Genomic DNA, 27,968 nt, shown 5'->3' with positions numbered 1-27,968 from the left:
GTAATTAAAGTTAAAACTGAGCAAGAAAATACCAAAAGGAAATTTCGGAAAGAACTGCTAATGCTAATTGGAATGACATTAATCTGAGCTAGATAGTTGAATATCTATGATAAATCTTACCAGTCAACAAAGCCATACCAACTTCAACTATGAAAGAGTAGTCAGTATTTTAAAATGTGCATAAGACTTCCTGTTTTTTGATGTTACTCACAGCACTGACGACAATGAGTCGAAAAGTTTTCGGAACGATTCTGACCAAAATATTTACTTGTCCAAAGGCAAACATTACATCAGAGCACTAACAACATTCGGAGTGTTACAAACAACATGCGCGGATCAGTCAATAATGGAAGGAGTTAAAATTGCATAGCTATCATTGGTTCAGCATTTTCGTCGGCGTCAGGATGAAGACTTTTCCTGAAAATAAGAAGTAATATTTGTAAAAAATTAAAGTTCAGATGAGTTCCGCAAAAACATTTGCTGAAAATATGTGAAAAAAAAAGCTTGCTTTATCTTGAGAGCAAAGTAAACGGTGTTTTAAAAACAGTAATTTTAGATGGTTCCATTAATGAAAATTTTGGATTTGCTTCATCAATAAATGCCCTAAACATTAGCTGTTAATTACTTCAAATGATTTCATTCTTGAAAAGTTAGATGAACGAAGAATCGTAAGGTTTACTTGTATTTTTCAAAAGAGGCATGGTCAATTTGAAGACTTGTTGCAAAAACAACATCATCATAATTAGCTACAAGTGGTCGTAATTTAGATTCCGTTTGTTCAAAGCTATCGGATCTCTTACGCAATTCTGGCCGGAGCTTTGGCAATTTATCTGAAAATATAAGAAAAGATGGAGCCAATCACTAAGATTTAGGAATCGAAAGATTGGATAGGTTAACAAAAAAAGTCCTATATCGTTTGGCCATTTTGTAATTTGCACAAACGAAACACAACAAACAAAATATAATGATTTGGGAGAAAAAAAACGATCCGCAGACTTACTTGCATATCTTATACCCGGCTTAGTCATTCTTGACGTGTACCTTCCGGCCATTTTTAATGATGGCATTAGAGCCTCACGTACCGATTCAGATAAGGAGGCTATTTCCGCAATCTAAGAAATGCATTCTTTATTTAAATTTTGATTTCTAATTTACCAATCAGTATATAAAAATATAGAACTGGTATCATCCGGATTTAATGTAACCCATTTTGCAGACTTGAAAATGCAAAGTTCAAACATTATCCAAGTAATACGCATAACAAATATTCAGAAATACTGCTTCAAAATAGGAAACTGACATTTTCGCAATCCATCAGTTCTTTCTGCACTAGTTTAATTGTTTTTTCACTAAAAGGGTCAGGAAATCCATCGCCGTAAATATTTTCGAACAAGAGCGCATCCCAGTTGACGGTATCATAATCTTCCATTAAATAGCTGAAATATAACAAGTAACATATCAATGACTGATTCATATTTCTGTGCGAAATCCATTTTTGAGTTATTGTTCAAAAGGTATCAGCTGCGAACGATCAGCAGATTCGATTTTGATGGAACGTTACGTCCCAATTGATATTAACAAAAAAGAAAGAAAGAAAGAGAAAGAGATGCCGGAAAAAATAGTTCCTTTTGTATTAATGAACCATTTTGTCACTACCAGAACCGAGAAATACATTTTCTCCATATCTGTATCTAGAATATTAAGGACAGAAAAACTAAGGACTTTTAATCAGTCCTAAAATGACACAATTAAGGATGAGTTCAAACATAATGAGTATTCCAGAAAGAGAACCTATAAAGATAGAATGAATTTTCACGAGGAAATAATGGAACAAAGGCACCCAAACGATCAAATTCCATTTTCCATCTTTCCAAGCTATTTCGGGCACGCTCTTTATTGTTTGTGTAAATTTTCGTTGGACTGAAGGAAGGTGAGAGACATCGGATTGATTTCCTCTGAAATTTTTTTTGTGAAAATGAAAATGATATTAAATCGTTTTTGATGGAAATTATTATTTCCATCATGGTAATAACTAAATTCGTGCAAGTGTTCACTTTATAACACTTTCTGAGCAATAACCTTTTAAACATTACTCAAAAGTAATATTAAAAAACCAAAGTCTGTTTCGTTATAACAAAAATCAAAAGAAATTAACCTTTAAACGCTGAGCAATGAACAATGTTGCATCTTTTGACATATACCTCTTCCTATTTGAAGCAGAAAAAGCAGCTGAAAGAAAAGTTAAATTTCAAAGTCTCTACCTGGAATTTTTTTTTGGGACTATCTGAACCAACGTTTATAAAAAATTTGATATGACTATGATTAAGAGCTCAGTATCTTTAAATAATTTTTTCGTCAGAGCGGGAAATAGCGAAAAATAAACGCACAAGAATTGGGAAATCGGCCTTCTGTGTATTTCTGAGAAACAAGTGGTACAGCAGCAAGCGTAAGAACATTACAAACTAAGGAAGACTTCAGTTGCAAATCTAGTGGGGTGTCGCTGTAACCAAAAAGAGTTTAGCATTGGAAGGAATATTATCCATGAATATTAGCATATAAAGACCTCCTAGATGTGTTTCATCGTAGCTTATAACCTACTTTTAGTACTCAGTTTTTTTATACATATGCAGGTATAAACCGAAACTGCAGTGAATTCAGAATCAGCTGACATCCTTAAGCTACTACCTTTGAAATGTTGCAAGTGTTACCGGAGAAGAGTGCATCAATAGTACTGATAAATTGAGTCCATCATAGGGGAGAATGAAACAAAATCAAAGAAACTTGATAAAATGGAGATCAGTGAATTAGTGAAAATAATTGCAAAACTACTAGTAACCAACCAACTTAAACTGGGTGATAGATTCACCTCCAAAAGCCACGGTTTAAGGCCAGTATCAATCAGTATGTCGAAACCAAACAATTCAAAGCAACATTTGGAATGTACAACGACATTTTTACTCGCTGCCGCGATTTGTCCTTGTACAGAGAATAAAGCTTTCAATACGACATCTTCCACACGTACCATCAGCACTGCAATATCCATTTCTATAGCTACTTTTTGTCCTACTCGAATTTTATTTAAACCAAAGGACACACATCTAGCAATATTAAAGAGAATAATAAAAATGATACTAATGAACATAATCCATATCTATCTTAAGAACTTTACTTCAGCAGATATACTTTGTGAAACCACTGAGACTAACATTTTTCTGGAATATACCTCCCTCCATATTAAATCCTAACTAGTGACTTCCGGAAAATGACTTCTAAGGACTCATGTTAGAATTATTCAACATTGCAATAGCTGAATTACAGGGAAAAAAGAAACATACAGTTTGTATCTATTCCATTAGTCTGCAATTTTCGGAGTAGGGCACCTAATGTCCACTTGTGACCACTATCCTCAGTATTAGCACTTTCATTCCTGAAAATGATTAATCAATCCTTCAGTCCTTGTTTCCAAAGTTTATAGTAAAGTCGAAAATCTGAAACACAATGAAAATATTTTTGGCATTCACCTGATAAATTTTCCATTGTTTTTGTTAAGTGAATAGTTGGTAAGATGCGAAAAGCGTTGCTCATAGCTTTTTGCACTACTGGAGTATCTTTCCGAAGCAAACCGTGCAAGTCCTTCACTGTACATATAAGCAACCAATGGATAAAATGACGTCACTAATACATATAATCTGAAAAAAGACTGAAAACTATGAGAACTTTTCGAAAATTTCGGGTTCGGATTCATTGTCACTATAAAACCCTGGGTTCCAGTTCATTGTCACTGTACTTTCGAAATTGCTACATATTTCATAATTTTACGAATCTCTCCAAAATTTCTTTTGCAATTCCTAATTATTTTATAGAAAATAATGATGCGGTTCTGGAATCTTTTTGGAAGAACTACCCCTCATTTCAGAATCCTTTTTTTGATCTAACTGAATCAAAAACTATAAATTCGAGAACTAATTTAGGACCAAGATCTGGTTTTTCAAAATCCGGAGATGTCACTTGTGCAAAAACTGATGACACATTAAAAAATATATGAAGAACTCAAGTCTATGGAGCGCTTACTGGAATTAAAGTTTAACTTTTGTATACTATCGGAATCTTTTCTCATAGAATCGGAAGCGAACAACTAATTCTGATGCAGGGATGGCAACTCCAAAGCACTGTTGACAATCGAAAAAATTTCTTGAACACAATTTGACATTTAACAAATCGAGAAAACATTGAACATCATGACTAGTTAGAGAGAATTGATCCATACTAGTGATATTCCAATTAGCGAAGTATATTATAAAAAATTCATACTGGAATTTTTATGTAGAACACTTGCGAATGGTAGTGTTCGGGATTAGTAGTGCAATCAGTGGAAGATACTATTAATACCTTATACTCCGCACTAAAAACACTGGAAATCGCAATTATCGCAAACTCCTAACAACAAACCTCAAATCAAACTTGTGCCCGTTGAGCAGATATGGATTTTCGATGTAACGTGAAACCAACATTGGAGATCCGAGTGGTATATCTCCAGGCTGAAGAAATTATTTGGAAAAATATTAACAAGTCTTCTAATTAGAACTTGATTAATTTGAAAAGATGATCCTATAATTTAACAGGCTCTTGGCACTTCCCATAATATTATCTAGGAATAAACAAATCAAAAATTTCTGACAATCCTTTGAGTTTATAAAAAATGCACCCGAACGGAGGTCCAAACATTATAAACTTACGCTCTGGATAATAAAAATGCCATTGCCACGTGAAGAAGCAACCGGTTTTACGATAAAAGGTTTCAAACCGTGAGATTGTCCATTGAAATGATCAACAAATTTCTGATAATCTTTCGGGGTGACAAAAAATTCCGGGATCTGAAATAAAATTAAGTAATTTAATAATGCGATCTGGAAGTATATGAAGAATAAAATTTAACTAAATTTCTAACATACGAGTTTTAGGCGAAAAGAAGAAAGGTAATTTAACAAGTAATTGTTGTCTTCCACATTCCTAAAGATGCAAAAAGGAAAGAGAAAATACCAGCAAAACTTCATTTGTAGATTTTTTGCACATTTCACCATAAATAATTGAATACTAAGAAAAGTAAAATTGAACGCACAATATCGTAGGAAGTTCCAAATAAGGTCTGAGCCCGTCCCAGACATTCGTATAGCTTATCTTTTCTCGTCAGCAGAAAGCTTTTTGGAAAGTGATTCACACGCTGCCTGCAAAAGGTAAGGCAGATGAGGTGTTTTAATCACTCGACCGATTTTCAAAAGTAAATTTTTGGTGATATGGTTAAATTAAATCATGACTCAAATGCCCTGAGTTAATAGAACTCTAGAACTTATCGATACTGAACTCGCCTTTCGAAACTGGGATTATACAGATGTTACACTTTTTAAATGTCATTTTTGCAAAATGATCTGCGAAGTGGTGCTACTTCGACAGTTCTAACAATCATACCTTGGAAAGAAAACTGACTAAAATATGCGTAGAGAATCTACGATAAATTAGTTTTCAAATAATAAAAGTAATTAAGAACAATAAACATGATAAAGCTTTACTTTTCAACAGTAGTTTCTCTGCATTGTTTGCTTTTTCTAACAAAAAAAGGAAAAATAATTTTTGTTATGGAATACATACCACGACGCAGCAACATGTCAAAAAATATTGGGATTTCAAAATGCATGATTCTTCACCAAAAGTGTTAGACATCCTAATAAAATGCATAAGTAAAAGGAAGTACTAAAGTGCAAATACATACAATTTAAGGGCACACAATTTGACCCATGTAGACAAGTTTCAATTAAAATGACTTACGGAGAGTATTTAAAGCAATAAACAAACATAGACATAATTTTCAAAAGGGAGTTATACCATGATGCCATAGAACGCAAAACATGCGGTTTCAAATGTGAACCGGTCCAGATGATATTGCAATTTGAGTTTTTTGAAGAGCACTGCAACTTATGATTACTAATCACTTAGGAATGACAGTCGACAAACAAATGAATGAAAAAGTTTTATAAGATGAATGGAAGTCAAGTCAACCTGTTCAAATCCATAGCTGTGCAATATTGTCTTTACAAGCGCTTGATTACATTTGATCATCTTGAAACGTAAATGATATTTTTCACCGATTCGTGCGTATTTATTGCAGTCTTTCAATTTCTTCCCACTTTTGCTAGCATATTTCAGCGCAGCCGATGTGAATTTCAATATCTGAATACCACCACTAGTTGAAATGAATACTAAAATTCGGACAAAGAAAATTAAATTCTACTGAACTACTAACATAAGTGGAACGTAAGGAATACATATCAAAGTAAGGGAAGATTTATGAACTCGTAGTATCATAGGTAAAGGAACGGGTTAAAAATGATTCCAAGAAATGTTTGAATCAGCGATGGAATTTTCAAAGTATGCTAGCAAGGTGAGACTTACATAAAGCATAAGTAAGGAGCGAACAGAGATATAATTGAGTAATTAAGAGTGTAAGGACAGGAAAAGACCATGTCACACTCGATGTATTCTGAGATGTAAACGTAAATATATCTCTAAAAATTATGGAACAAAATCCCGCTTTGGATGAAATTAGTACCTTGTAATCTTACTGAAATCTAATAAAGGCAAACGATGACCTCTCCTTGCGTGACGCTGATCTCTTTCTGACAATCGTCACCTTCACTCACCTCCATCTCTTCCGTTTCGTCAGGCATTTTCGCGAGCTCTAAAAGGGCATTCAAACAAAATTTCACCATAGCGTTATTTTATCTATCATTAAATCGGATCTTTCCTAGGTCAAAATATAAATCAAAAAAGGACACAAATCAAAACCTTCAAAGAACTCAACATTATAGAGAACGACAAACGAAATAGGTTCCGCCGCAATTACTGAACGGCCAGCGGAGGTGCAGGGTTCAAAGAAAGGTGATGCGGTGGTAGGAGAGGGCGGGCTGTCTTTCACCTTTCAGGTTTTCAAACTCTTGACTTGTCTCAGCTCATTTTCACCCTTACAGTGGAAGAGTTTCTTGGAGAGATGACAATTTTTCAGAAGATGTGGTGGGTAAACTTCAGTACCGATACATTTTTCGTAGTCCGCTACGAATTAGTTCTTTCAGTTACAGCTTGACATTAGGGGGTTAGAGTAAACGAGACTTTTTTGATTACCACTAAATACCTGGACATGGTGAGAGATGTGGAACAAAGAAAGATAAATTATTTGCTGGAGTCCCTCATAAAAATCAAAAAGGAAAAAAAAGTGCGGAAATTACGTTTTAATAAGAAGCTACTAATCAATTTTATTGGTTCTAATCTTTTCCTTCGTCTCGCTTAGTTGGTTTGTCATTTCAAATCACATAAATTTTTAAGTTCAGATGTTGTTTATTATAAAATTTTAAAGTAAAATTCTCGGGTTTAAAGCTTTACATACATATTCATCAGGGACCGATAATAAACGTGGGCAGTGGCGTAGTAATGTATATAGGTTACAATACCTAACGCATCATTTCTACATTTGTACAAACCATGACGCTGTAAATAAATATTATCATCAATAAATAATATTAAGCACTTTTATGATCTAATCTTGTTTCATTAATATTTTCATTTACATTTTTTGATAATTTAACGTTGCTGCTGTGTGTGTTCTGTTCGAAATGCTTCTCAACCTTTATTTAGAAAAGCTTTCAATTGGCACGAGAAAATTATGCTGGATATTAAGATTGCAGAAATGGTATAATCACCGTCGATAGACTTATCCTCGCATAAGCGCTTAAACTTTGGTTTTAGCTGCTTTAACAAGCACAGACATTGCTCTTTTCGGACAGGGACAGTACGCTGCATCCTTTCCTGGAATTCCTGGTGGTCCTGGAGTTCCCGGTGGTCCACGCAAACCTGGTGCACCGCTACTTCCAGGCTGTAATTTTTAGAATATTAAAAAATCAAGAAATTTGAAAAGTTCAGCAAATGAAAGTTGTGAATAAGGATTATTACGTTCATTCTTTTTGATGTTTCAGATTAACTTACTTCTCCCTGATGTCCTTGATAACCAGGTTGTCCTGGCTGTCCTGGACTACCGGGAGGTCCGGGTTGGCCTTTCGGTCCGACTTGTCCAACTGGGCCTGCTGGTCCACGAGGTCCCTTGCGTCCAACAACTCCTTCACTTCCTGGTGGACCTGGCTGACCTGGTTTGCCATCCTGTCCTGGTTGGCCTGGAATATAAAAAAAGGGAAAGATGGAGACATTTGCGCTATTTATAGTACAATCTCCGAAGCTGTTTTATTCTAAAAAAAGTTGGCAGGCAATGCTACGGAACATTAATTTATTATATTCACCTGCAAGTCCAGGAGGTCCTGGTGGTCCGCTATTGCCTGGACGGGCATCTTGTCCTTGATTGCCTGTTGGCCCTTTCTCACCAGGTGGTCCCATTGGTCCTCGTGGACCTGGTTGTCCAATTGGTCCTGGTGGACATTGTTTGCAACCGACCGCGGGCTGAAAAGTCATTGGTGGTACAATTCCAGGTAAGCCTGGTCCTCCTGAAACGGTGCATAATGTCATAAGGCGCATGGATGATTTTTCAATTATCCTTTGATGGCAAAAATAAACCTTATATTTTTGTGCGACCTAAATTCAAAACATTTGATATTTTGACAAAATTTGAATGTAAAAAGCTGCTGATACGAGTCTCTTAGATACTTTACAAGTCATACCTCGTTGGCCAGGGGGTCCTGGAATGCCGGGTGCTCCCGGAGATCCAGGTCTTCCAGGAGGTCCTGGTGGGCATCGGTCGCCAAAGTCACAGTTGCAAACTGGCTCCACTTGACGTTCTTTGCGGCTACGTGGCTCACTATCACGAGTAATTATCATTTCACTCCATACTTCCTGCTCCAGTATCTACAATTAATTGTATGCGAATCTCAGTAAATGTTTCGAACGCAGATTGAACAAAAGGGACAATAGAAAACTGAATTTCTTACGACTCTAAAATTTGTTTGCTGATGTTTTGAATTGAAAGGAATAATTCTCACTTGAATTTCTTAAGCGGTGAAAATAACTAATTCTCAAAACAACCTACGCGAAAGAGATCCATTTTGACAGCCAGACTACCACGGATGTCTTCCATACGTCCCATCAAGTACGGAATATAAAAGAAACACGTCGCAATTCCGATCACCGATGCACAACTCGACAAACTTCCTGCTATCTTCGACATTTCGTGAGAACTGCATGCTTTAGTTATCGGATGAGACTTCCTTAAATACTGCGTATGCCTAGGTGTAATAGCACGCAAAGCGAAATGATGTTTTTCAATAGGTACACAGTATTTGTACTTGTTAAAAACCGGTCGATCACAGAAGTGGAACGTACATCACGCCATCCTACATAAGACACAAGTTAATCAAAAAAAGAGAAGAGTATGCATCACTCTTCTATGTTTTCTTATGGGGATTATAAAAAGATGTTTTGTAATTTTTTTTAAACACCATTTTTGGCTTTTTATTTTCATCTCCTTCTAAATGATTAATGATTTCATGTCTCGGATCTTAAATCAAACTGATAAGATTGATCGATTTGTTATGATTGCCCAACTTACAAAAAAATCCCACGTTTTATGAACACTAGCCAGCATCGCACACTGTAAAATACTGTTGTCACAATATTAGCAACTACAGCAGACTTTCGCTTTCCTCTCTTGTTTGCTTAATGCACCTTTGATCATCCTGGCTTACTTCTTTCAAGATCTGGTGGCTTATCTGTTGAAAGCCTGTTCCCGAATGTAAAAAACCCTAGAACCTCAAGAAACCCTAAAAACCCACTTATATATTCCCGAAACATATGAGCATAACCACTGATATCTAAAATTTGGGGGACCATCCATCAACCAATGGTAACAGCAAACTGTTGCATGCCATGTTTTCAGAAAACAATGTTCCGAAAATATTTCTGTAAGTAACTCAATAATGATATCGCCAATGAAGATCGGTGGAACGGCAAAGATGTCAAATCAGCTTCACGTATTTTCAAAATACTCAATCTAAATGCAATGGCGAAACTCCCACTTTTTCTAAAAACTCTCCGGATTGGAATATTCAAAATTCTTGGAATCAGATTTCTCTTCTTCCCCTCCAAACTCACTTCACTGCACATAAAAAGTGGAATTCATTTGAAAAGAGCATATAATAGCACTGTTTATTATCATTCACGTGCAATAATTTATGATACTTGAAGAGAATGAAATGACTCTCAATTCCTCAATGCATAGTCAATAAATTATGACAAAACAATGATAAGATTAAAGTGAAGAAATGTCACATTTACAGAATCCATTTATGGAAATTTCTCAAGCACTTCGCGAACGGAAAATTACTCAACTCAAATTTAGTAGAACAAAATAACATTATTTGGCTATAAAATATTTGGAGCTATCGAAGTTTTCTAACCACCATTTACCAGCTTCTGGCAACCTATCCGGCTACGAACAATTAATGACACATTCTTTATGGTGCCTCTTTCAAGAAGAGATTGTTGATTTCAAAGCACTGGATGCGACATATTATAAAATATGTCTTATGATTCGTCGCTTCAGAAACTAATGCGAGTTTAAATCAGCAAAAAATTGCCACAATTTTGTTTGAAGGACGAAACGAATGGATGCATAACAAGATGAGGTTACATGAAACGACAAGGAATAAAGAAGAAATAGCCGGAAACCATCAAGGCCAAACTGGAAAGCCATTACGCCGCATCTCGTTTTGTCGTACATTAGCTTTCAAAACTGCCTGAAATGATTTTTGAAACAGTTTTTCCTTTTACATCACATTTTTGCTGCTGTAATAAGCTGCTAGTAGTCCACTTTACACTAGATGACAGGTTTAATTTGAGGCATATTGAATATTCGTATTTCAGCATATTCCAAGGCATTCAATAAAACGGTAACTATAAGAAATCTATAAGTACGCAATTCGAAAACACAGATTTGCATATTTAGGTGTGGAGGAAATTTTCCAAATAGAATTTTCGAAAAAAATTGGCACCTTTGTGTTTTCTTCATCAATCTGTGTGTACTCAGTAGGACAGGCAATTTTGTGCCGCTGCGAAGATTTAATAAATGGCTGTGATTGTGCTAGTGGTTCCCTCATAGGATCAAGATAATCCAGCGTGTCATTCGTAGTTCTCACTGCTTCATTACCGTACAGAGCTTCCTGACCAACTGAAATCTTGAAAAAAAACATTTATTGCTTTTTCACCAATGACCAATCAAAAATATATGCTAGTTTGGCATCCACTCAGCACAATTTGCACAAAAACGATAAGAAAATTGTCAAGAAAGACATCCACCTCTTACTTGTTTATTCCACAGTGCTACAGGATGCAAAGATTGTTGATATGAAAGATTAGTTGGTAAAAATCGCAAGGATGTCTCAAATGTCTCGCTTTTTCTAAACCGACAAATAAATTTTATGTTAACGAAACTATGTTCCATCACACAACATTAGATTCGTTATAAAAAACAACTAAATATCTTGTAAAAAATTTGATAGTATGCAGAAATTAATCCATTCTAATTTTCTTTTCCTCGTAAACTGCTAAATTTCAATTCTCTATTCCTTCACTCACTGTTAACCTTCCTTTTCAGATAATTTTGAGATGCTCATTGAAGTCACAAAAATAGTACTTCCACCGACCAGCAAATCAAAGTATTAAATAAAACTGTCTAAAGCACGGTTGAAACAACCTTTTAATATTAGAATTTGCATAATGATAGAATTGACTTGTTTTTACCTATCATCGGTACTAGATCTTTCCTGACCAGTGTTTAGAGCGATATATTTGATTCCAGTCGGCTTACAAGATCGGTCTACCTAGAATTATATAAGTTGACAAACTCTTTAAAGGTTTAAATAAGCAATCAGAAGATCAGATCAAGAAAGTTACCATTTTTAAATGCCCTGAACATGACATGAACTGCTTTACCTCAGGAGGAATGTTGTGGAAGTTACGGCGACGTGGAAACAGTTTAGGAGCGTTCGAATCAGAAACAATAGGTGTTAGGGGAGAATCAAATAATAAAAAAGTACCATCTCCATTGATCGAGCCAACTCTATCTCTAAAGAAGGGAATGAGAAATAATTTGGGTTTCGATCTCATGACATAAAACTTCAAGATACTACAAAATCTTGAATCTATTAGAAAAATGACATACGGACGAACTGTTTCGTTGCTCCACTCTTCCTCTTTTACACTAAGAATCTCATGAACATCTGCAGGATTCACTGGTTGATCCAAAATATATCTACCTAAAGCATAACCATAACTCACTAAGAAGCCTACAGTATTGTGTCTTGGCATTTTAGTTCAACTTCTCAATGAAAATTTCGAATTTGCATGCTTTTGAAATCATTTGCTTTAGCCTTTTGTCTCGATCGAATAAATATGTATATTCTAAACATCTAAACCCCTAATTCTTAAGATATGACTGAAGATTTGGTGAGTGGATGAAAGAGTATATTTAAGTAAAACCTGATTCCAAAACGTGTTTTCCGCTTTTCTCTGCACGTGAACGACGGTTTGGTTTGGGTGGTCTGAAGTTATAACTTCAACCATAACTGCGTTTTTAACCAAGATATGCAACTAAATTATGAGAAATATATGGAAGAAGTTAATTTTCACTTAGCCATGAAATTCAACTCACATAGGAGGAGGAATCAAGGACGAATTCTTGAATGAAAGGTTTTCTGATAAAGTGGATGAACTAGCGATGCATGAGCATAAAGATGCTGAGCTGCTTCCTGCAAATCCTTCTTATTCGAGAAAAAAAACTTTCCTAAATATTCAAGGATAATCATTAACATTTCGTTGGCAACAGGCAAAAGAAAAATTGAAATCGTAACACGCTTACCTAATGAATGCGCTGACGAGCAATCCTTTAAACGTATATAAGCATTAGCGGTCACGGTGTCTACATAATCGGCATTATTAGTAATAACATTTGAAAACATCGGCGACTCTACCTGATAAATTTGTGTAAACTTAGATCATCCCGTTAAAAGTGCAATCCGCTATAGAAATCCTTAATTTCATCGAGAAAGTGAAAATCAAAAAGCAAAATAAATGGAAATAAAATATATCGTGAAAAAGAGTCCTAGTATTTCTGCAATACAGTATAACTTTGAAGACCTTAAAAATAACAAGAACCATCTTTTTTTAAAGACATCTCTCTATGATAGTTTATTTTGCACTCATTTTATAATTGTTCCACTTGAGAATTATTCCAAATAAAAACGACTGATACTTTATTAAAACATGAAAAACATACCACAGAATTATCAGCAAAGTAACGTTCATTCATACAATCTGCTACAAGCAGAAATTTATTTGCACTTTCATCAGCAGTGTTTTCTCTAAGCACTAAAAACTGTATAACAATAATTTCAATTTCTACATTCAGATTATATCTGAATTCAGTCGCAATTTTTCCAGCACAATTTACCCTAGTCTTACGCATGCAAAAAGCCCTCTCATCCAATAGTTTGAAGTTTCTAGAACGAAAAAGAGAATTCTTGTTGAAAACAAAGTATAAATCCCTTCATAAGCTTGCTTGAATTGATTGACAAACCTTAACTGCATGAAAAATCAGAACTGTAATTAAACCAAACGTATATTCGAGCTGGTGAGGGGAAGGGGGAAAACGAAAGACAATCTTTTCGCAAAAACAAAAGAAATTCAGCAATACCTGGGACTAATTGACCGTTCTCATCATCTTGTTTTTGGAGTTTACAAGCATAACCAAATTTCATAATCCACATATTCATCTCCTAAATTATGATGCCGTTGAATATATTTTTTAAAGCAACATGACTTTGGAATAAAATATAAATATGGCATCCGCTCAACGAAAAATGATGGAGTATCAGCTCACTGTTTCGCTATGAGCAGCCAAGTACAGCACCTTCAATCTTTCACCATGCTTTGCTTTGTAATGAATTGCAAAAATCCAATTCTGGTTGCCAACTTTCAAAGAAATATTTGTGTCAACCTGGAACTATTTACGGATAAAACACATTTAATGCATTAAATTCTCTTGAATACTGCTAACCAACCAAGATTTCCTTCTCCAAAACCTTTAACCTTTCACCACACAAGAAAAAAGCTACCATTAATCTTTTCCATTTGACGTAATCCAAATATAATATTAGTTGCTAAATAAATGGTTCTGTTTTGTACGCTTAAAATATGTTTCAATAACTAGCTGAGTCGAATGTTATCCTTATGAGTCTTCTCCAGATCCTAACCTTCTTGATGATCGTTAAAATGGATTTGGAAGGCAAAACATTCCATGCAAACGTTTTTCTGTAGTGAAATATATTACATACCTCCAGCACAACAGTACAATCAGTCGAAAGCAATCAATAAATGTACAACAGAACTTTTTATTGGAGACGAATATCGCTGCAATAAATGCAGAAGCAATTTTCTTTAACTCGAAATTTGAAAAAAAAAACCTGCAAGACACGTCGTAAATCCAAAGTTTTATGAATTCTGGAGAAAGGCATACAGTCTTCATGTTGTTCCAGTAGAAATGACTCTTGACCGGGAATATCCGCATGTCGAAGTACATAATAGCGAAGCACCCATGTTGCCTACAGAGAAACGAAAATTTGGTAGAAACCAGGAAGAAGAAATTTTTTAATTACCACAATTGAAATATCCTCAACACATACAGCAGGAGACCAAAGAATCAAATTCTGGTTAATTACACAAACCAACTTCTGAAGTGAAAATAAAAGTGTAGAACTGTTCCACAACATTAATGAGGTGTTCACCAAAAGATGACATGATTCCCATAGAATAAATGAACACTCCTAGCTTCGGAGAGCTGCGGAAACAAAATACCACGGTCTTTTAATTAATCATAAATTCATAGTATATAATGCGGTTGAATTTGATAAACTTACGGAAAATTTTTTGCCAGAAAAAATCCATGGGAACTCTCGTTCTTTTAATTTTTCAAGTGCTCCCTCCATCAGAATGAGTAGCGATGAAGTCTTCTCTATCTTTATCTCACTCATTGCTCCCTTCTTTTTCATTGGTCATTCGTCCACAGCCACCCACATCGCATATCACCTAACTGAAAAAGAAATCGAACTTTTTCGAAATTCAATCACTTCTAATACGATACAAACAGATAGAAGTAAAGAAATTTTTGAAATCTTTTTCTTGCATTTAGTTGTCATAAATGCATATTCCTGCCATTTCCATCCTTCTTCTTTCAGCAATTATATAGTAGGAGAATGAAAATGTTGCTTCAGTAGAGCAATGATATCTTTCGGTGGCAGAACGTGGAAGGATTGGAGGTAGTTCAGAGCACATTTTATTTATGCATGATATAAGGGAATGAAAATCATAACAAAATCATCATAACAGTAATCACAATAACAAAACATTTAACCCTCCGCATCCCCCTCCTCCCCTCAAAGGACTTGACACTTGACCTTTTCTCGCGCTATCTCTTTGTTTCCACCATCTGAATATAGCGCTGCAGCGTAATTATAATGCGCTTGAGGTGTATTCAGGAGAGAGCGCGTGGATTTAATTTGAAGTGACGGACAGGTGGAATGAGGAGTTAACGGCAACCAGTGCTAAACACGAGGGCTTGACATACGTGGGTTGTCATTCTATGCAGGCTGTCGAGTCCTGTGCTTTCGGTCTATGATCATACTCTCCCGATATTCCTCTTGTTAAACACAACATGGCATGTGCTTCTCCTGTATAAATACGCATGCACAGAATATACAGTGCAACTTTAGAAAAGATTTGAAATTAGTTTGCAAACTCCTTTAGATAACCAGGCCCGTTTATAAGTTAGCACTGCCATGATGCTATAGAGAATGTTGGTGAGAATACTACAGTTGACAGTTTCCTGGACAATAATTAAACAGTGGAAATATCGTTTCGAATTAATTTTTGTCTCTTGAGTCCACTCGATACATGATACAGGCAAGATGTTATCAAGAGAGGTAGACATAATTCTACAGTTCAATACCGAGACTTGATGCCATATGTCGGAGAAGCTAATTTGTTGATTCATTTATAGGAAATATAGGTTTATTTGGGTTGTAATATTGTATTCACATAATATTACTAGTAAACAACAGTAAGAAGAAATAAATGTAAAGCACACAATCAATTGGTAAGCAATAACAAAAAGTAGAATTATACAATGAACAAGCGATACGATCAACTTTACTAACAAGTCCCTTGTCGTTGTCTTCGGTAATGGTTCAATGTCGCTTCGTTAATACATTTCGTAATAACTGAAGTATATATTGTCGACATTCATTAAGCTGGGAGATATGCTGCCGGGAAGGTATAAAATGTAAAGAAAGGAAAAAGAGGAATAGAGTGTGGCTTGTGATCGAATGGAGGATAAGCGAAGCGGACGATGTAGTGCGTATTTGATTGTAAAAAAAACTGGTTCTGTCGGGTTTTTTTCCATATATATATCTAGGGGTTAGAAGGGGAGCACCGGGATCATCATAGAGATTCAGGAGCTTACTAAAGTCCTAACTTGCCTTTGGCATGGTCAATACTGCAGTCGCGCACATGTACCGAAATCTCTTTATGACATACCCCTGTTGTTAGCTTATAATCCTCGTCACCTTATTTTTATTTACAAGACTTCATCATCCTGGTCGATATTGTATAAATTTTTATTTTGACGTAATTTCAATTTTGGTAATCCGACATTATATTAGGAAAGTTACAAGAAAAAATAAAGTAAGAAGTAAAGTAAAACAGGTAAAGAAAAAGTGGTAACATTATGGAATAGAAATTGGTGTCGATGAAGCCGAAAAAGTGCTATTAGGTGTTTTATTCAGAGTAACTTTCACATAAATTACTCATTAAAATTAATAAATTAAATATTTCAATACCTAAAGGATGAATCATTTATCCTACTCTCGTCTTCCAATTTGTTAATTTCTTAACTGCAATGTTTAAATATTGTAGCAAGCCTTCTGTTGTAAAATTCTTTCAATCTATTAACAGAGAATATGTGCATTACCGAGGTGTTGTAAAGAACTTATGTGCATTGTCGGAATATTGTAAAGGCCTTCCAAATTGTTAATTACACTTATTTGCATTTGGTGATGTATTGTAAACTGCCTCTGCTATATAGTCAGAATCAGTTATCCAGTCATTCACTTGACCCATTGATTAACATTGCTCGTTTGTCCATTCATCCAACTCTTCAATATTCTCTGACAACTCTCATAATATTCAAGAGGGATATTTCCCCGTCAGTCAATAAACCTATTCGTCTCTGCCAATCAACAAAAAAGGACTTCATCACCAAACACGAAAAACATCCCATAACGTTGGTGGATTGCATGCAGAACAGACAAATTATTCCAGGAAGGGCTTTACTAAACTAGAAGTTAAAGCAAAGAATGAAAGAATGTTAGTAATATCGCCTGATCCTGTAAATTACCTCAATGAAGTATGGCAAAAAATATGTACCTGTTTAGAATGATTGTGAATAATTTGTACTGTTAACAGAAAAATAGAGTGTGGAAATAGTGCTACTGTGGTTCCGAAACCTTCCGTATTTCGTTTCACTGAATCTGACAATCTCGCCAGAGCAAGTAGCTTTAAGTGGAGGTTTCGTATTCTTTCCATTTCATATTTCTTATTAGTTTTGAAAAGTCCATTTGAAAAGCAAATGATAAAGGGTCGTTTTGTTCAGTGCGAAATTTGGATGGTGTGTAAGAACGTGCTCGATTTGATACTTTTATTACAGCAACTTCGCTCATTCATTTTACTAAAATTGTAACTGGAAATGCTTAAAATTTCAGTATGCTTCTCTTCATAGAGAATATGCCTTCGACAGAACTTCTGTTAAAGTTGAGAATTAAATTTAAAATTAAAAAACCATTTGATTTAAGCATACGATATGTCCATGAAAGGAAATAGACTTGAGCGTTCACGAAAAGAAAGGGACAGCTGTCTTTGGATTTTTTTGGTCAACGGATAAATCTTAGTGATTTGTATTCTCCTGTATTCTTCTGTATTTTTTTATATTCGACCACTAACTATAACTTGTTTGAGTAGTTCGTTAAATTATTAGCTAGAATGGACCTTAAATTTAAATCCTTTGCCCTTAATTCTGGAATTTTTCACCAGCAACAATAAACACTTGAAGCCTTCCAGGGTCTATAGAACTTTACTGTATTCTCTTGTAGTTGTGGAAAATAGGGTATTTCCGTCATGTGACATTCTATCTCATTAAAGCAAGTTTCAGGTTCGTTAGAATTGCCAAATGTCCCCGTATCTTGAGAGACACGGTAGCTACGGGGATCAAAACTTCTTGATAACTAGCCTTGCCACATAATTTTAAGGTGTATTCTCGTTAACACCGTTTCCCTTCAGTTCCCCCTCACTTCTTGATTCCAATAAAGATAGTCGAAATCGCGAAATTTTTCAGTCAAAGGACTTCTAGCAAGACCAGCAGCACTTGTGGAGTACCACTTGGATTCCCGAAAAAGGCGGCAGTGTTGAAAAGAAATTGGTCAGCTGGTTTTTCGACGATAAAAAAAGACCTGACTGTTATGAGCGTGTTTATGAATGTTCGTTTTGAGAAAAAATATCGATAATGATTGGCATGTTTGCTAATCACATGTTGGATAGCCAAGTCCTATTAGCAAATGGGCTTTGAGTTTGTCAAACCCAGCACAGAGGAGGAGGAGCCTGAAATATCTATGCCCATTATGTGCGTGCGTACGTCTGGAAACATCAGGACGTAGTTATATGCTTGATCTGGCGATATCTCCATCTTCTATTTATGTTGACAGATGGCAATCATAAGTGCAGAAGTACAGACGTGAATGAATGACTACTTCTTGCTTTTGCTGTGGCACTTAGCTGATGACAATTGATTTTTGTCTCTCAAAGCAGAGCTTATTTCTCTCTTCCTTTCATCTCCATCTTTTTTTTTCGCAGAGTAGCAGTGGATTTAAGCGGTCGGTAAGGGAAACAAGCATATGTTACGTACGTATGTTTCTGTATGTGAAATTTACGGAGGGAATAGATGGAAGGAATTTAAGGATGGGTGAGGCTTAGTGATGCATCGGAGGGCTTTACTGCGCACATAGCATAGGTAAGCGTGTAGGTAACGGGACGTTTTTTTTTGCTCAGTCTCTGCGCTGTCTACCCTGCTGCAGTATTTCCTCCTTGCGCTTGAACAAGCCGATGTTCAATATTTTTTGAAGGGATATAGGGAGTGGACGGTCCGCTTGGAACTAACCCTTCATCACCTACGTCGTCTCATTTCCCCTGGTGTGTCTCCAATTTTCAGTAGTGCTCACGCAGTTTTTAGATCTCTGGTAAACTTCGACCCTCACAGTCTAGCTAGCCACTTCTGTTTTTCTTGTTTCCTTTTCATCGATAACCGCAGGCATGTGTTTCCAAGCTGCAAACCTTGTTAATTCATCTGCCGAGCTCATCCTGGACAATTATTCTTTATGCCGCATTCACTTCTTAAAACTTCATGAATTCAGTAGTCGTTTTTTCTTTTCCAAACTATTCGGCTTCATTCCATTTCCTCACTTTCCAACTCTCAACTTAAGAGGTGGCTTTAAATCATCTAAGTCTCATTCTGTTTTATCCGGAGGCAGTTTAGAACCACCTATCGCCCATTGTTGCAATGTAGATCTACGCCTCAGTTGATGGAGTTGTACGCATGATTAGTTATGACTGTTCTGGCTTCCTACATCTTGCACCGCCATTCCACTTAAGATTTATATATATGTATCCTTATGGCTAGGCTTCACAAACAAAGGTTTAAGAAGAATTCAACCCACGTTTGCTGCACACGCTACAACTGTAGGATATCTTGCCAGCCTGCCGGTGGATTTTTTTTAGGTGAGGCACAAAGTGCGCGGAGCTAGCAGCACTTTTTACACCTAAGATTTATTTCTTGTCGAGTTAAGAATGACAGTGAAGTCCTGAGGACGAAGGTCTTAGTATTCTTCTCTTAGGTGGATAGCCTTACAGGGTTAAGCGTGCTCCATCTGTCGGGTTTGGAGTTAGAATTGTCCTTTCGCTTAGGATGGTTGCCGAGAAGTAGCGAGTCATCTATCTATCTATCGATGTATCTATCTATCTAATCTATCTATCGATCGATCGATCTTATCTATCTAATCTATCTAGCGATCTATTATCTATCTATCCATTCATCCATTTATCTATTTTGTCTATCCATCTATCTATCCTCCTATATATGTATATTATGGGGCTAACATCATTTCCTGTTCTAAATTCAGCTTTAAAACAGCTCCTGTATCCTGAATACACATCTAACTTATATGCGAATGTTTTACCGCTTTGTTTCAGATATTGCAACTAGCTTAAAGTATATCTTTGTTCTGTGTAAGCCAGAAAGTTGATATTATTCTTTGAGATCAGACAACGTTTTGGTGTAGTGGTACCAACATAGTTGATTCCCTTTTGTACAGCAGTGGACTGCAATCTTAAGTGATGCTGGGCAGTGTTTTGAATCACAAATAGGTTTGAACAGTAAAGCTGAGCAGTTGCAAATTAGGTGACGTTATCGGAAATCGATTTCAATTTACACCCACTAATGTTCATCTGCTAGCACATTTTTATATGTGCTGATCAGCTGGAGGGAAGCTAATGAAACAGGATTTTGATGCGAAGCTTCTCATTTCTTGCTGGACGCTCTGTGCGACATAGAGATCGTAATTGACTCTCTCTGGCTGTTAGCGTTGTTGTCGACTTCGTTGCAGATTTTGATTGTTACAAAATGCAGTTTAGGATTCGACAGATATGGTTTGCTAATACACCGATCCAGCTCCACTATTTTAGTCAAATGTTTTACAGGAGTGTGCTTATTGAACTGGCGGATTTTATATTTTTATTTAGACACGTGTTAGGAATCGGACAATCGATCAGCGACCCAGTTTCTAAACGAATCAACAAGTTAGAACATCTGTCAAATCATACAAGATTGTTGTATTGGAATGTTCGAGTTTTTTTCTGGTCAGTTCCACTATTACCCTCTGTTATTGAGCAGTTATTTGCATCTGCTGCTTAGTTGATTCTCGTCGTTTGCTTAAGCAAAACCAAATTTTTCAACTAATTCATAGTGCTCTCTGAAGATCGTTCCTACCTTCAAGTATAGCTTATGTTACAGATGGCTTAGGGACTTTTGCTGTCGGAGTCAAGATTCATGGGTCATTCTGTCAAGTTCAAAGTAAAGCCAAAAAATCTTATAAATCCTGTACGAATCTAAATAAAGATTAAAGAAATACGAGATCAGGCAGTCGAAGACCATCATTGCTTCAGTCATTTCTAACATGAACCATTTATATGGATGGGCATATAATATATATTCTCAGACCGATCCTGTTGGCTGTGTTCTTTTCTGATTTATTTTATTACTGGTAATCATTAATGCTAAGGGCCACTTTTCTTTCGTTACTTAGCTGCAGCACTAGATAACAACTGTAGGGAAAGGATCGTATGACTCATGGTATGATTCTCGGATTAGTGACTGTAAAGACCAAGCTGCTATTCATTCGTAATTTTCTGGATTGAATTGCTAATTGGCCATTAATTAGTAAGTTGAATGAGGGTAATTTAACGATTGGCATTAGATTCTTCATGGATGGCTGTATCCTACGGAGTAACCGGAATACATGCACTCGATTGCTAAACTTAGACTTACGAATAAAAAAATATTCGAGAAAACTCTTTTTCGAAATTCATCTCTCACTGATTTGTAATTTGATGATGTTGTTTTAGCATTCTTCATGATTTATGGCTTATCTCGTTCGTTTTTATATATATTAGAAATAACAGTTATGCTTTAGGTGATATCACTAGACAGATCCAATGCCAATTCATTGAGGAGGGAATGTTGCACCCCTTTATTTCAGTATTGCATATTCTTCAGTAATTTACCAGTGCTTCTCTTGGACTAAATCCTTTCATTTTCACGATGTAGATGGAGATGGATGCACCGTGAATTTTTAAATAATCTTATTGCATAATGGTGTTTAATTTAGAAAGTAATTGGGTGATGTGAGAGAGGCGTGTGAGGCCTTTCTCGAGAATGGCCAAAGAGTACCAGTTCAGTTGGAAGCCCAGCATTCCTGATGCTCTTCTGAAGGGTTATGAATTCGATAAATATGATGATGTGGGTTAAATTCACGTTGTTTTCAAATCTTCTTTTTTGTCTGAAATTTCGAGTTATATAAAAACTTCATGTCCTTTGATACGTATTGCATTTCGAATGCGAGGACTTCGTGTTTTCTGATATTTAATAGACTGGAGTCTGATGTATTTTTCTGACTGCATTTGGATTCTTTTTGTTGCAAAATTCATGGCAGATTCGTCAAACAATTCATGGTTACTATATCTTGCTGTTTAGATATTCGAATAAAAAAAAGTTGCAGGAAAGCATATGTTTGGAATGTGGTGCATTTCTTCGTGTAGATGAATATGGATTTTTTTTGTACTGGACATCAGAAGAAAGGAAAGACACATCAATACTCGACCTTATTCTGGTTAATTATTCGTGATTTGCATTATTTAATTAAAGTTTTATTTCAGTTTGAAAATTCTATTTTACCTATCGAAATATCTGTTTAATGCAAATACTGACCTTTGTTTTTGTCTTGACTTCAAATCCTTCTGTTTTTCATTACTGCGTAGAATTCTTTCTTGGAAAACTGTTTGAATCACAGGTCTGGGAAGCAAGACGTGGTACATTACCGAAAGATGGACGGATAATGTTCGAATTGGAGCAACATGGACCCCGTGAAACGATTGGAGACAGAACAATTTGGCTTACATATGGGCCTGACTTAGTCAGTGTTAGTAATTACTATTTGGTTGCGGAAGACATTGAAATTGCCAAGGTGAACAATTTTATCCTTTTAATTTTATTCATTCTCCTAAAACGTAATAAAGGTGATCAAGATAGTTTTTTTCAACATTTTCAGTTGTTGCATTGAAAATACATCCAAAAAACAAAAGACGTATGAGAGTTATATGCAAACATTTCCAATTTTTTTTATTGTCAAATTTTAGATCTGGCGAAATGGTTTGAATGAAATTTTAAGAACGAGTAAAATGCGACACATTTCTTACACAACAAGCCTGATGAAAAAGTTCGTTCCACTCTTTTGTATACTTGGGTTTATGACTAGTTTTCCACTTTTAATTCATACCTTTTTCAAATTCTTTTCTTCCAAAATTCCTCAATATTTTGCTTTCAAAATAGCGTACTTTCAGTTGGCGATATTTATGTCTCTGTTTGAATGAACATCGAAAAATCCCCATAAAAAATATTGTCAGAATTTTTTCTGGTGGTAAAACGGATCGAATGGTGCAGAAATGTCTCAGTGATCTCGGACTTTCGGGAAATAAAGTATGTGTTTTTATAAGCTTCAGAACAAAAGATTTCAAACATATTTTCTCTAAGAATCATTCGTTAATATTTCCACTCCATATATGAAAATTTTTTACCCCTTTTTGCACCTTTAGTTCAGTTAACTCTATAGTCATTTATTTCTGCGATTTTGTTTTTAAGGAGCATGATGAACTTGATGTGGAATTATTTACTTTCGACAAATATTTGCGGTTATATTATAAAATTTGCCCACGAAGTGATGTGCAAGAATTATTCGTAAAATTGTAAGTAGCAGTCAGCGTTAAAATTGTTGGAGTAGCTGCTGAAAGTCTTTAATTTTAGAAAGTATATAATTTCTTTACATAAATTGGAGCAGAAATGCAAATGTCTATTTCTGTTGTAAATTTTTTCGCATACATGTAATTTAGTTGATAATTAATAATCTAATGATAAAGTGAATGCATTTTCTAAGTTAATTTCTATCTATAAATCATTGGCCTCATGATGACAGCTGATCGATAGTTGTTTTGCAGAAGCGGTCAGAAAGAATATCTTACCAAGGATCGTTTGATAAATTTTCTGAATGAAGAACAGAGAGATCCTCGGCTAAACGAAATATTATTCCCATTTTTTGATGATAAGAGGGTGTTGAATCTAATATCAAAATACGAAAGTGATGAAAATTATATAAATAATGGTATTTTTTGAGTAATTTGTCATGATTACTTATTAACTTGAACCAGAATTTCCTCCCACTAAAAACTTCATCCTAATATCCTTAAAATTATGTTTGATATTCATTATTTCTAATTTTTTTTTCAGGGAAAATGTCTGGCGATGCTTTCTTACGTTTTTTGATGTCTGATGAAAATGCGCCCGTATTTTTAGATCGAGTCGAGCTTTATCAAGATATGGATCAGCCTTTGTGTCATTATTATATTAATAGGTACTTGAAAATCTGACATTTTCCTTGCAGTATCAAGTCGGAAATAGCAAGTATTCACGTAATGTTTGTTAGTCATCATTCTTGCACAGTGGTAAGAAAAATTCTGAATTATTGATTGTAGCAGATTGTTCCTTGCCACTGTCATCAGGATATGAAATCGGAATTTTTCGAAATGATTTGAAAAATTCACTAGTAGTAAAGTTTTTTTTTTTTTTTTTTCAGCTCACACAACACGTATCTCACTGGTAGGCAGTATGGCGGAAAAAGTTCAACTGAAATTTATCGTCAAGTTTTATTGTCGGGGTGTAGGTAATCATCATTTCTAAAATTGAAAAAATCTGAACACTATTTTTGGTCGGTAAATAATTCCTGCTGAACAGTTTAACAATATAAAATGTCCTTCTTCATTGCTTCGTTCCATTGCAGATGCATTGAATTAGATTGTTGGGATGGTACTGGGGAAAATAAAGGTGAACCGATTATCACTCATGGCAAAGCAATGTGTACAGATGTTTTTTTCAAGGTATACTGTTGACTGTGCCATCTCCACACTACAATTTTATTAAGGATTCTTTATGTTTATATAATTATTATCTTTAAATGTATTGGTGGACGGAGTGTAGATAACTTTTCAAGTCTTTCTTTTTTGTATGTTTACCTCGAAAAAAAATTTTAATCAAAAAATTTTTCATCAGAGCACTATCACTGAACATGATTTCTAAGGAAAGTTTACAAATGAAAATTCAGGATTTCTTTAGGATGTGCTCTATCAAATTCGAGATACTGCTTTTGCTAGGTCCGATTTTCCGGTGATTTTGTCATTCGAAAATCATTGCTCTAAATCAAATCAGCTCAAAATGGCGAAATATTGCATGGAAATACTTGGTGATATGTTGCTTTCAAAGCCTTTGGATGATTATCCGCTCGAACCAGGTGTACAACTGCCATCACCTAATCGTTTGAAACGTAAAATACTGATTAAAAATAAGCGATTGAAGGGGGATATTGAAAAATTGCAAATGGAACAATTTCTGCGCGAAGGTAAATTAGATGAAGAAGATGAGCCGGTCGAAAATTCAGAAGCTATTGTCGACGAGGAAATTTCAGCACAATGTAAGCATTATTTTTGTTGATTACCACAGTGTCCTGAAATATAGCATTTGGGAAGTTATTATAATTGTCGGAATATTGCATCTTTTTCGACGCTTTTTCATAGATTATGCACCATCTTGTAACCAGCTGAATGTGCAAATCTAGCAGTTGGGAAGTCCGCTGCTTTAAAATGTCGAGCATTTTTGATAGTATCACTAATAAAGGAGTTCAGATAGAAAAGTTTAATGGAAAAAATGATCAAATCGAACTGTTTGTTGGCAGTGAGCTCAAAACTAAAGTACTAGACTGTTATTAATTGCTAGAATATTATTTGCGAAATATTTTTGCTTTTTATCTAGCTCCGAATTTACCGGATCTTGGACTCATTTTTCATACTGATACAATGATAAAGATTATATGTTTTGCATGAAAGAATATTTTTGCAGCAGTTGGTGACCAAAGAGCACATCCAGAGATAGAGATTTGTGACGCATATTCAACGTCGACGTTAGGCACAAGTACAGTTTTGTTTTCTTTAAGGAAGTGAAAGAAATGAATTTTAATGTTTTGATGAGCATATAATGCAATAAGGTTTCAAAAAGTTTGCTACTTTAATGAAAAACAGTTGTAAGGTATTGAATTGGTGATCCTTCTATTGATGATTACGATGAATCATTTATTTACTAAGCAATATAAATTTTAGAAATATCTTCTTGACGAAATATCAAGTCATTTTCTTGTCCAAAAAAAGAATCATTTCAGATGTTGGTGCGCTATTGGATGAAGGGCATCCTGAATTCAAGCAGACAAATTTCATATCAAAATTAAAACCTCTTGTTACCAAGAAATCTCAGGCATTCTTTAAATTCCATTTTTATCAACTGATTCGCTTTCCAAATTTTTTTTTGAATTTAAATTAGATCGAAATGATGATATTTTATTTACCAATTTTTGATATAATAGGTGAAAGGATTTTTGGGTAACAAAAAATAAGAAAGTGTCTCTAAAATTTTGAATTTTTGTAATTTGTTTTTAAAGATTTTTGAAATGTCAGTTTGATGAATGTGTTTCCGGTGAGAGTAATTCAACTAGTTTTTTAACTTTTTTTTGGCAAAATGACACTTTAATTTTTGAATTGTTTGAGTTCAAAAATTTAGTCAGACGTTTTTTCTAATACTTTTAAAACTGATTGCTTGCTTCGGATTTAGATTTGCTATGGGTCGTTCAACTTTTGGATTACTGTCTAGATAAATATGTGAATTTGAAATCAGTTACTTCCCCGCATCTATAAAAACGCACAGCTCACGTCTGCATTACAGACTAGATTTAGGAAATTATATCGGGCTTGTCATATTTAGTTCTAAATTTCTTCTGTCAGGTAGCTGTTTGGTTAAATTTGATGACAAGATATAATAATTTGTTGTTTTTTCTTTTGGCGAGCAGTGGTTTTTGTTTCTTGTAACTTACTGTCGATGCAAATGCTGCAATTGTTCTGTTTGCACAGTTTGGAAGTGAATCACCGCCATATAACGCTGGAAATGTGACGTTACCCATATTTCCATCATCATCATTTCGGAACAAACGATCGTTTCGCCGAACTTCACGTGTACCAGAATGTGAAGACAGTGGTGGGAGTTTGAGTGCGGCATTACTGGATCCACAGCCACAGCGTCATTTATCAACAAGGCAGAAAAATAAAAGGCAATTTATATTAGTTATTAATCTGGGATCAAGTAAAGATAGTAGGATATTTAGTGTATACTCCGTTAGCCTGAGCAGTTTGAAACAGATACCACTTTACTAAGGTTGTTATAGCAGATTTTGCGGTAGTTTTGTATGAGTTTGGATTTGATCCGTCTAGGTATTGCTTCCATCTTTTGAACCCGTTGGTTTAAATACTTTCTCACTTTTTTCACTGTCCGTATAAATGAAAATTTTTTAATGGTCGTCACGGCGAGCACGGGGATTTGCTGGAGAACAAAAAAGGGATGGGAGGACAAAATTTTGTTAATGACCGTCAGTCCGTGATATCTTCGTGTACATAACATTTCTATATCTGACCATTGTCTCCAACGATTTTTGTCTCAGCACAAACATGCGATTCTTCTGAAATGATTGAAACAGTTCCCATTTGTGAGTATATCAGTCACCGCAATGTTGTTTTTGTCAAATTGATAGTTGCTTTATCTTTTTGACTTTGCCTTATGCACATGCATTTGCTGTAAGATCGCTATTGTCTTATCTTAAGTCTGATGGTTAATGACTTAATTCTGCTTCTTCTTTGAGAATATATGACCCACGTAAGCAAGTAGTTCCAATGTGCATGGATCTTGTTGCTTGTTTTTACATGATGAAATATAATAGTGTATTCAATAACTGCTAATTAACAAAAAGTGTTTTTCCTTCTCAATGCACAGAAGCATCCATTTCGTTCTCAGCATGTATTTTTAAGAAATCGTGCCATTTTTTGATAGTTCAAGTCATATATGTGCT

The 27,968-nt window shown here is 35.2% G+C and overlaps 5 protein-coding genes across 5 annotated transcripts; 2 read left to right on the top strand and 3 right to left on the bottom strand.

The window, feature by feature from the left end:
• Window positions 1–356: 356 nt before the first annotated feature.
• Window positions 357–6,722, bottom strand: LOAG_00072 (hypothetical protein; the record flags this gene model as incomplete). The annotated part of the gene is made up of 16 exons (XM_003135613.1): window positions 357–417; window positions 680–830; window positions 1,001–1,112; window positions 1,301–1,436; window positions 1,792–1,955; window positions 2,156–2,229; window positions 2,388–2,500; window positions 2,841–3,030; window positions 3,336–3,427; window positions 3,522–3,689; window positions 4,450–4,538; window positions 4,737–4,874; window positions 5,120–5,225; window positions 5,881–5,963; window positions 6,055–6,225; window positions 6,645–6,722. 16 exons carry the CDS (start codon window positions 6,720–6,722, stop codon window positions 357–359), a joined length of 1,926 nt encoding a protein of 641 aa, XP_003135661.1.
• Window positions 6,723–7,777: 1,055 nt separating this feature from the next.
• Window positions 7,778–9,217, bottom strand: LOAG_00071 (hypothetical protein; the record flags this gene model as incomplete). Its single annotated transcript, XM_003135612.1, has 5 exons — window positions 7,778–7,921; window positions 8,032–8,216; window positions 8,340–8,540; window positions 8,715–8,898; window positions 9,080–9,217. 5 exons carry the CDS (start codon window positions 9,215–9,217, stop codon window positions 7,778–7,780), a joined length of 852 nt encoding a protein of 283 aa, XP_003135660.1.
• A 1,264-nt stretch (window positions 9,218–10,481) lies between these two features.
• Window positions 10,482–15,139, bottom strand: LOAG_00070 (hypothetical protein). The gene is made up of 14 exons (XM_020445333.1): window positions 14,961–15,139; window positions 14,508–14,645; window positions 13,925–14,041; window positions 13,739–13,820; window positions 13,322–13,413; window positions 12,905–13,016; window positions 12,698–12,794; window positions 12,526–12,587; window positions 12,209–12,302; window positions 11,980–12,112; window positions 11,788–11,867; window positions 11,344–11,444; window positions 11,040–11,215; window positions 10,482–10,784 (listed from the first exon to the last, which is right to left on the bottom strand). Exons 1-14 carry the CDS (start codon window positions 15,090–15,092, stop codon window positions 10,719–10,721), a joined length of 1,482 nt encoding a protein of 493 aa, XP_020304193.1. The 5' UTR covers window positions 15,093–15,139; the 3' UTR covers window positions 10,482–10,718.
• Window positions 15,140–17,153: 2,014 nt separating this feature from the next.
• Window positions 17,154–18,640, top strand: LOAG_00069 (hypothetical protein; the record flags this gene model as incomplete). Its single annotated transcript, XM_003135610.1, has 3 exons — window positions 17,154–17,380; window positions 17,419–17,503; window positions 18,503–18,640. The coding sequence occupies 3 exons, from the start codon at window positions 17,154–17,156 to the stop codon at window positions 18,638–18,640; spliced, it is 450 nt and encodes a 149-aa protein (XP_003135658.1).
• A 3,495-nt stretch (window positions 18,641–22,135) lies between these two features.
• LOAG_16339 (egg laying defective protein 8) lies at window positions 22,136–27,279 on the top strand (the record flags this gene model as incomplete). Its single annotated transcript, XM_020448991.1, has 14 exons — window positions 22,136–22,219; window positions 22,479–22,589; window positions 22,770–22,943; window positions 23,116–23,195; window positions 23,320–23,455; window positions 23,618–23,721; window positions 23,971–24,134; window positions 24,260–24,383; window positions 24,606–24,692; window positions 24,810–24,906; window positions 25,142–25,496; window positions 25,922–25,993; window positions 26,238–26,311; window positions 26,980–27,279. The coding sequence occupies 14 exons, from the start codon at window positions 22,136–22,138 to the stop codon at window positions 27,277–27,279; spliced, it is 1,962 nt and encodes a 653-aa protein (XP_020307534.1).
• Window positions 27,280–27,968: the final 689 nt, after the last annotated feature.

The sequence above is a fragment of the Loa loa genome (assembly GCF_000183805.2).
Source record: "Loa loa unplaced genomic scaffold supercont3.1, whole genome shotgun sequence".
Lineage (NCBI taxonomy): Eukaryota > Metazoa > Nematoda > Chromadorea > Rhabditida > Onchocercidae > Loa > Loa loa.
This window is presented reverse-complemented; position numbering and strand designations above follow the sequence as displayed.